General features: G+C 46.7%; 1 protein-coding gene across 1 annotated transcript in view; it reads left to right on the top strand.

Annotated features, from left to right (window-relative positions):
- The first annotated feature begins 2,042 nt into the window (after positions 1 to 2,042).
- LOC146185998 (nose resistant to fluoxetine protein 6-like) overlaps positions 2,043 to 10,272 on the top strand; it is a 31,838-nt gene continuing 23,608 nt past the window's right edge. The window contains exon 1 of the mRNA XM_084607965.1: positions 2,043 to 2,430. Coding sequence (XP_084464091.1) covers positions 2,043 to 2,430 — 388 coding nt within the window. The remainder of the gene's footprint in view (positions 2,431 to 10,272) is intronic.

Raw genomic sequence — 10,272 nt, 5'->3', positions numbered from 1 at the left:
TGATGCAGTAATCTCACTGATACGAAAAAGCATTGCAACTTGTGACTTGACAGTTTGTACTTTATGTCAATCATTTAAAAAGTTGCTAATAATTTAAACGCAATAGTTAAACTTGGATAGGAATAAAATATTGAAGACTACGCTACGCTACTCCCAACATCCCTCATTTGATTTCACTTGGCTGGGACTTTTTTAAGGTGGTTATCTTTCTCTTGGCCAGTATACTTCAGTATACCTTGAAACGAAGATACCCGCCGCTGTTACTGAAATCCAGTGAGGCTTCTTTCTTTCTTTCTTTCTTTCTTTCTTTCTTTCTTTCTTTCTTTCTTTCTTTCTTTCTTTCTTTCTTTCTTTCTTTCTTTCTTTCTTTCTTTCTTTCTTTCTTTCTTTCAATGCAATGTGCAGGAGTGTTAGGTAATGCAGTGATAAATAAAATAACGTGAGCATGCTTCTGATGGCGTTAGGTAATTACGTAGACAAATCCTGCATCAGATACCCCTGAGACAATAAATATCATTTTTTTAATCCTTCTTCCTTCCTTCCTTCCTTCCTTCCTTCCTTCCTTCCTTCCTTCCTTCCTTCCTTCCTTCCTTCCTTCCTTCCTTCCTTCCTTCCTTCCTTCCTTCCTTCCTTGATTCATTAATTAATTCACTCACTACTGCCACGATTCTTGATTTGCATCTTCCTGTTTTACTCTTTCCCTCCTTTTCGTCCACCACAGTGGTCGTTTTGGAACATCTATTTGCTATTACAAGCGCTGGGCTGTCAAGTGTTAATGAAAAAAAAAATTGTTATTTTATTTCATTTTAAATTATATTATCTCTCTTTTGCCGTCATGTTTATTTCCTTATTTTTATTTTATTCTGAGCTGCAGTCTCAGTAGTGCGCGCGATGTTCTCGGACGCAGCCTAAATCGCGCCAAGGCCAGTGCTGGCCGGCGTCGGTCGCAGTGAGGGTGCCGCCCACAAACCGAGCGCTCGCCACCGCGCCAGGGGCGTCCTCACGAACCACCACCTCCTCCTCCTCCTTTTCTCTCTTTCTGCCATCGCTCCGTAACCCTCGCTCGGACTGGCTGGATCTATGGAGAGGAGTAGGCTTTATGAAGATCTTCTCGCCACTATATGACGCAAGTAGATGGCTAATCCGGAGCATAACGGAACGAAGCTGACGAAGCAATCACATCGCTAAAAAAAAGTGAGTTGAGGGTTTGGGGAAAGCTAGAAGGCCAGGTAAAGGAGAAGGAGAGTAACAAGAGCGCGTAAACACAGAGGCTGGAGCCCCTATTATCATAAAAGAAAAAACGCACAACAAAGCGAAACTGAAGAGAGAGAGAACGAGTCACAGCGTGCGTACAAGGTAGATTGCGTCCCCCCGCTTTCAGCTGCCGAGTAAAAGTTTTCAGAGAGGAGGAAATTGGCTTAAAACGCACGCGCATTTCAGAAGAGGATTCAGTGGGCGCTTTTTGGCGAGTGGAGGTGGCGGCCCATTTTTGTTAGTGAAAAAAGAATTCAGGAAGGACGCTGGAGAAGATCAGCTGAGCTTGGAAGACGCAGGAACAAAAGCCACAGCGAAGAACGGGAAAAAATCGCAGAAAGCCAACTGAAGAAGGAGTCACTTCGAACAGCGTGTGTACCTGTGGGGAGTCCACGGCATCGAGATTTCAGGATTTGAAACAGTTCGAGCACTTTGAATGTCGAGCTCGTTCAGTGGTGTATTCAACTTGCTCGAAGCGAGGACGAGACTCCGATCGTCATCGTCGGACTGCTGAAAAGCAAGCGGGCGCGCTCTGCCCTTCCCCGTCATCCCCAGTGCGTTCCCATCTCCGCGAACTCTCGCAGACAATCGAAGTCTCCGACCGGCGCGAATTTCATCTCGCACTGTTCGAAAGCCATCGGATTTCCCGCGAAGCAGTTGTGGACTCCGGTCAGATGTCAAGAGGATTTTGAAGATATTCACGGACAAGGACAAGAAGGCTGATCTTACGGCGCCATTGGAGCATAGTGTGTGAACATACACCCATATCGCAAAGGGAACCTGCGAAAATGGGATTATCACGTCAGGGCTGCGCTTACCGCTTCATGATTATCGTGATCGCTTCGGCATTGATCTCGTGCGGACACTTTGCACGGGCTGCCAACATTGACACGGATGTGCCAGCTGCTGAAGAGATCGGTAGCGCGGTAACGCCGAGAGCCGATGTCGGCCCAGCAGCGGCAACCTGGGACTTGACCACGACGTCGACGACCACGACGACTCGAGCGCCCAACATGATGGATCGAGCCCGGAGATTGATCGCGGAAGCCATGCGGTCGGCGGAGGGCTCGCCACTGATGCGTCGGCTCATGAGGACAGAGATATCGCCAGAGTGCACCATTGGTATGCTGAGGTTCATGCGGGATATGCGAAACCTGGAGCCATGGGCCGTGAGATGTAAGTGTCTTACAGAGTCGAATGCCATGGTTGTCGCGGACGCAGTTGTTGACTTTTGGCATGGTTGTTGGTTGTTGACATGAGACATTACAATTAAGAAAGTGTACCTTCTTCTGAAGCTATTGAAGGTACCTGCGATGGTTCTCGCCAAAGAACAAAAATGTAGGTGTAATTATTGGTATGCCGATAAAATTACTGCCACGGTGATGAACCGACCGATATAACATCAGAATGCAAAAGGAAAGGCTGTTTGCCCAATGCCGTGCGGTTAGAAGCAGCACGGGTGAGGTATGCTTTTTCTTCAGTCCCTTCCCTGCGTAGAAGGCGTTTTCCGATTCGGACGGCAGGAACAAAATAAGCTCTTTTGACTGTAACTAAAGCACAGAAACACGCACGGCTAATAATGGACACTAAAGACATGAAGGAACTATGTAGGTTCATGTTCGCCGGAAACGCTTCTTTGTTGTCATCGCATCTGTATCCTGCGTCGCAAACGCTGTATTATTAATTAGGCCGCGTCGAAATCAAAGATAACACAGTGCCATTAGCATCAGTAGTTTGCTGAAATGAGGATTTAAACTAAATAGAAACAAATTTACATGCCAAATTTTGGCTTGACGTGAGAGCTGTTATTAGTTTCTTTCAAAATCGGCTGCTTATTACAGCAGTTTCACAAACGGATTATTTCATAGAATTCTTGCTTTAGCGCTGTCACGGCGATTCGTAAAACACCACTCTTCGATGAACTTTGTCGCCCGTACTTTATGGACCACGCAGAAAAGAACTTTTATATAATCGGTGTATTGTTGGAAAGAAAGCCTCGATAAAAATTAGTAGCTCATGCCAAGGATTTATCAAAGCTTTGCTGATTTCTTCCGCGTCCTCTTACCGCTTGACTGGGCAGCCCTTAGCCACTGCTGCCAAAAGTGCACTATAATGCGGGAAGTCCAAGTCAGTGTGTATAAATGTATGCGATAAAATGCGAGCTTGCCTTCCAGTCCCAAATTCTTTACGATCTCGCGATAAAACATGTCAGTTCTCATGAGGGACAGTTCTTCAATATGAGTTGCTATTCTAACGAGATTATTTCCGTCTGCACGAAGGTCTTTCCGGGCAAGCCCCGCCGCTGCGACACCGGTGGTTATGGCGCTGAACTGCTGGGCCTAAGGATGCGAGATCGAACCCCTTCCGCGGCGGCCGCTTTTCAATGGAGGCTAAAAGCTAGGCTGCTAAAAGCGCCCGTGTGCTGTGCGCTGCTAGTGCACGTCATAGAATCCCATGTCGTCGGAATTTTCGGATCCTTCCGCTACGGCATCTCTCATAGCCCTGAGTCTCTTTGAGAAATGAAACTCCATAAACCAAAGCAAACCTTTCGGTGCCGACAAGTGCAAAAAATACCTGTAGAACTAGCGTAACAACTTAAAGCAACCCCGAAATAATTTCCCGCTAGCTCCATTGTAATAAGCATCGCTTAGTCATTTAAATTCTCGTTATGCCATATGGGAACCTCTTAGAAATGCAAGCCATGAATGCAAGGCCACATGTTTCTTTGTGAACGAGGCACCATACATAACAGTAATGGCAGGGCTGTCTCTGGTCTATTCATTGTCTGCATTCAAACTGCTGATCGCCTAAGAATTAGCAGTGTGAGATTTTCTCTGTGCATGTCAAACTACATTTAGAACTCTACGTGACCTTTATTATGCGAGCTGGCTGGGTCAAATTGCCGCTCGTCCTTCTAGCGTTCCGTGTTTCGGCATGTACCTGTTCTGACAGAGAAGTACTGGGATGGGTGAAGGACATGCAATCCGGTTTGAGCCAGTTTCTCACCATTTGGCTTGCAAGCCACCAGACTATAAGACGTCGGCCTGCAGACGGCTGCCTGAGCACTTAACATCTTATGTAGCTCTCTTACGTAGTCCTAAACTGCTACAACTCCTCACCTCGCCAGATCACCGGCAACTGCGTAGCGCCGGAGATGCCGTTTCGTGCGCATGTGTTTAGCGGCACTCAGTCAGCGTACAGGTGCTGCCCATTCATCTCATCCAAGCCCCGGTGCTTACCAAGTGGAACGGCAGGCTATTCAACGGCTTGGAACGGAAGGGGTTCCCTACCGTCGAAAGCATTCCACTCCATGTGTTTTCCTTGCCGCTATGAGAAATATACGAACATACGTCAAGAAGGTTTTTTCTTCTTTCCCCGCTTTCTTGAGCAAAACATGGGCTGCATGGGCGAATGCTGGCGCGAAGTCGTCCACGTCACAAAATGGCAGTATGTAGCGGCACTCAGGTGAAACAAATGTCGACTTACGGCGCCTATACATAGAACGCGCTCTTGAGTCCTGGAAACAAAAATGCTGCATCAAAGAATCCGAAGCAAATGAGGGTTATTTTTTCTCTCGCATCTCGGAATTCAACAAATCGGGAAGCATGCTTGCCGCGTCATTAGGACAATTCGCGAACCGTATTTGCGCAGCTGCGTTTGTGGTGCCTCTCGGCCAAGACGAGCACTGACTGGGAAGGTTAATCACATACAAATATGGCCACTCGCAGATATGCTGCCAGTCCGTCATTCCGGGAACCTCTGGTGCCTAAAACCAGAGCAAATATGGGGTTGTAAAGTCAGGAGTATTGGGGGCTTGAGGGGCTAAAAAAAGGGGCAAGTATAAGCTGTTCCACCTCCACCAATGTTGTTGATTACACGTGCTTGCAGTACGTCAAAAGCGACGGCGTTCTTTTACGTGTACGCCATCTCGAGCTCGTCAAGCCTGAACACTTGATCGCGTATCGCATATACGTCGACACCAGAGGCTCGACTAGAGGGCGTCGTAGAAAGTACTGCAAGATGTATCGCCAGATAGCATAAAAAGCGCTGGCACTCGGTAAGATAGCGGGCAGCAAATAAGACGCAGTACTACCACACGGCTCCGTCAATTCGGTACAAAAAAAGGTTCGGCTCACCGCGCGCCCTCGTTTCCGTACTCAAGGAGATCGAGATATGATTCGTGCAAGCTGCTTTTCTTTGTTTTCATTTTCCTCCCTCTTCCATACGTTTCTCAATTTCCTTCCACCCCCAGGAGTTTTGATCACATGATATTGTTGTTGGTTTTTCTAATGGTAAAGTAACACGTAAAAGGCCCGTTCACCCCCCGGAAGAGGTGCGCGTTTGATTTCAGCCTTTCTATTTCTAACGCGCTGATAGCAACGCTGTCTGCGCGACGCGGACGATTATTAGACAGAGGCCTTGCTACTGTACAGCATGGGATGACGTCTGTAAGTAGCGTGAGGTCACAACAACAAGGCTGTAGTATCACGCTCTTTAATTTCACCAACGTTCGCAACATGCAGGGTCAAGAGAGTATCACGTCGTTGCCAGTTAGTTACTCAAACGGTCGTATGCAGTTCAAAGAATCAAAGAAGACTAGCAGTCTTTATTAGGTCACGCTCGTGCTTCTTTAGTATCTTTTCATTTCTTTTTTTTTCTTTGCGGAATTAGAAGCGCTGATCCGACGAGAAAACGTAGTGCAGTTCTCACTGTATGCTGCTAGTGCATTTCGGTTTCCAGCTACCGCAGCTCGCAATAGAATAATAAAAAAAAAGACATGGGAACGTGCACATGTGTAGTCACCACTGAAGTTATACACTATAATTTGCGGGAAATGTCGCAGTGGTGCGCAGTCAGTCACTGAAATGTAATTGCCGGAATGCAAGCCACTAAAGCATGGCAAGGGTGTCCCTCGGCAACCGGGTTTACTGATCCCGAAGTTGATACAGCTCATTTTAAAGAGTCAAGAGCACAGTCGGCGTACTTCCCGCAAGAACCCGGGTGCCCAAGTTGCGTTTGTTCTTACCTTCCCTGCAGGTTGCGTTAGGAAACAGTACATCTTATCGCAGCTATGTAAGCCCGGATAACACCTATACCAATTGGCAGAACAGGTCACAAAACGAATAGTGCGCGATAGGTACAGTTTCTTCAAAAAAAGAAAAGAAAAAAATGTACCATGAGGGACAACAGACCATCGTGTGCGCCGTTAGAAGCCGAATTTCCTTGAAGATTTGGCCATAACAGCACAAAGCAAAAACAACAGCGTCATCATCATCGCAGTCATTATCATCATCAACAACCAAAACTGAAGCGCCTTGCTCCTCTCACACTGAAAATGATGTACCGCAACTTGTTCCGATTCCCTAGTGGGTATTGGAAAGGCCGCTCCATTCGGAGGGTTTTGCCCTGCATTGACTCTACATTTAATAAGTGTCCTTAAGTATGAATCGCTTTCACAATACATTTTAATGAACGGAATTAGAAGACTGGAAGTTGGTAATTCCTTAGTGTCTAAAACTGTTTCCGTTTTCTGTCTATTTTCGGGGCAAACATTTCCTCGGAATCATGCATCTTTCAAATTGGGAGCCATTGGTAGTCAGAAAGCTCTACTTAACGCAGTCAAACTCGGGATTGAATCTTTTGTGGAGCCTCTGCCGAGCAAGGTGTAAAAAAATGACAGAGCAGAGCTGATTCCAACCCATGAATTTCTCGGGGGAAACGAGTACGGAGCCTCGTAGCCATCCCCCCCCCCCTTTTTTTTTTCTTTTTCTTTATTATCGTAGCTATCGCCACAGCCGATCACCCTGCGCGTTGTCGTGTTGTTGCTCTTTTACTGCCACTCTTCCTCTCTTTTTCCAGGTCTTTTTCATCAACTTTCCCCTATGCACAATAATCCAAACCACATCTATTTCGCATTGCCCTCTTAAGTTTTTAAAGGGCACGGGGTTTAGTTCAAGACTTAACGTGTGCTCTCTCTACCGCCTTTTAGTATGGATCTCCGGACATGTAACAGACTCCTTTCGTTGGCGCTCTTCTTTCCTTTTTCTCTCTTTGTTCCCCTCCCCACACGTAGGGTAGCCTACTATGCATCGCCTAATTAGCATCTCCCTGCCTTTCCATTCTATTCTATTCTATTCTATTCTATTATGTTATGTTCTCTCTCTCTCTCTCTCTCTCTAAGGTGCTTTAAAGAAATGTTTTAAGTGATGGACATGGCTACGCATCCCTAGACCTTACTTTCAGCAATTCTAAACTGAGTTGGCCCATGTTCAGAATAGTTTTAACCCACCCCCAAATTTAAGTCTGAAAGCCCTTGAATGTAGATGGAAGACGATCGCAATTTGTACGATTTTGCCCGATACTACGTTGGTTGCCGTCTAACAGTTTTTCCTTCCGGATGCTCATTTCATTGGCTGCGTTTAGGAGGAAGACAGAGGTTCCTGAGTTTTGCTTTCTCTAAACTGTTTGTGAACACTCCTTACCTGCAGGCAACGAGAGCCATGACCTTGTCCCGCTTATTTTCGATTAAGTAATCGCTGTCTTTGATAGCATCTGGAATATCATAGCTTTGAGCAGTTTGCTCTGGGAACTTTCACTGAAACCTCTAGATAACCTTAACATACCGACCAGTAGTCCTTGGTGCTGATATCTTGCATCGATTTTTTATTTGAACATTTTCTTCTTTCTGATGGCGTCGTTAAGGTTAGAGCAAGTCTGCCGAAAAACAAAAGTTTCTAGCTCCAGAGGAAACGGACGCATTGCTCTAAAACATTGCCAATCCTCTAGTCTCACTGTACGAAATAATGGTTTTTTGGTCAGTTGCGCGTGTGTATCCGGCAGTCATGACTGTGAAGCGTATACGATGGTCAAGACGTACGCCAGTGAAAATCAGAGTTCCAACGTCCGAGCAGCTTTGAACATTTCGGTAATGAGAGTTGTGCTGGAGCCAGTTGTGACGCGAAATAGTAAAAGCCACGTTTTAGTGCAGATTCTTATTCTTTATTGGAACATGCAATGATTCCTGAACCGCTGATGCATGGCAGTGCCCCCGTGAAGCGATGCCTTGCTAAAGCATTGCGCGGATCTCGGGTTGGATCTCGAGTTTCTTTTATTGCGAAAGCAATGCTACGCCAGTTCTAACCGCTCGTCGCCGTGTGCCGTGTCCGTGTCTGTGTCCGTAGCCCCCGAGCCGGCGCTGCGCCTAACAGAAGAAGAAGAATGAGGAGGAGGAGGAGGAGGAGGAGGAGGAGGAGGAGGAGGAGGAGGAGGAGGAGGAGGAGGAGGAGGAGGAGGAGGAGGAGGAGGAGGAGGAGGAGGAGGAGGAGGAAGAAGAAGAAGAAGAAGAAGCACGCTCGGTCACCTGCAGCTAATGCTTTCGCTTCATATTCGGTTCATCAGCGTTGAACCCTTCTAATTTTTTTTTCTTAATCACAGCCGTTTTATAACAGAAATTAAAATTTCTCTCGATGACAAGGAGACCGAAAAAAAGAAGCATAAAATAGGTTCGACGGAGAATTGAAGGCTACTGGTGCTTTCATGATGTGAAATGATGACGATCATTCCTGCTAATATGAGCGCTAAACGACTTCTTCGGGGGCATGAGCGCATCGGAAGCTTTCCATAGGTGCGTCTGCAGAGGTTGAGACGAGCAGTTCGGCGGCGCATAAACATCATAATCTGCGTTTCCTCGAATGCGTATACTCAGTCACGCACGCGCCAGGCTGTACTGTTGTGAGGCCAAACGACGCAAGAGATGTGACGGCAAACAAAAAAAATAAAGAAGAAAAAAACGAAGCGAAATGCCCATCCCTCGCAGTTTGTCCCCCTTTTGTTGCTGCCATTTCCGCATTCAACTGCGATCGCCGCCGGACGGCGAAGGCCGCTAAGGGGCCCTATCTGCAGGGTATTAACGGTCGTCTTTTATACGTCTAACGCCAGGCGACGGAAGCTTCTTGATCGAAATACCAGTTCCCCGGCTGCTTTCCTCTCGACGGAGGCCGCGCAACAGTTCCTGGCCACCGAAGGGTATCGGTTTCGCAGCAGTCGAAATAACATGTTTGGTTGACAAGAGCGAGTGTTTGAAATAGAAACTTTTTTTTTTTTTTTTTTAATCGTTGGAAGGTTAATCCTGGGTATATGATGAGGCGAGGGAAGGTAGCCTGGAGAGAAATGATCTGCTACAATGGGAAAGATCAAATCGAAAATTATTGCTGTTTCGCCATTTTTAGCGGTCAAGAAAGGAAATCAGCAGCACGTAAATCACAGCGGTGAGTGTTGCTCTACCGTCTCGCAGTGAGTGGGCGTTCGAAATAAGTTTCGGGCGCAGATAAAACTGCAGGTACAATTATAACTGAGAACTCTGGCGGCCCGACTCTATATCTGACTATCTCCGCGGCTCGCCGTGTGTGACACGAGTTTCCTGGGTACGAAGGACAGACTCTCTGTTACGCTGTTACATTCCGTTTAGTCGGTTGCCACGCAGGTATAACGGTGACTAGATATATGGGTTGGGCTCATGTGCTTGACCTTGCTGTAGGGAGCTTTGTATAACCGTGCCGCGGGCAGCACGGTGGATGCAGAAAGACTCAAGATCTATCTTTAATGTCAGCACACGATTACAATGTAAGAACGAAAGAGGAAGAAGGAAGGCAAGGAGGTCAACCAGAAGAGTGTTCCGGTTGGCTACCCTGCACTGGGGGAATAGAGTGTCTAACAGAATACGGAAAGAGAAAACTGATGACGTAGCATAAATTTTCTTGGATACCCCGCATTGTTTTTATAGCTTTTCAGGTAAGGGGGGGTGGAGGGGGGGGGGGGGGGGGAGGGGGGGAATGGATGATAGGTTCAGAACATATGTGCTGATAACATTGCTAGCCTTTATTGCTATATACTATATAAGAGTGGTGGTGGAATATATTTGTTTTAGTTTTCTTTACACTCTATAACTATATGTGGACAAACTCAGAAATTATCCAGCTTTAAAGATTCACCACTTTCCTTGATCTTACTTCAGAGCAC

Source organism: Amblyomma maculatum, chromosome 6, assembly GCF_055883805.1.
Source record: "Amblyomma maculatum isolate TAMU_Amacu chromosome 6, ASM5588380v1, whole genome shotgun sequence".
NCBI classification, from domain to species: Eukaryota; Metazoa; Arthropoda; class Arachnida; order Ixodida; family Ixodidae; genus Amblyomma; species Amblyomma maculatum.
Note: the sequence above shows the minus strand (reverse complement) of the source record. Positions and strands in the feature narration are given on the sequence as shown.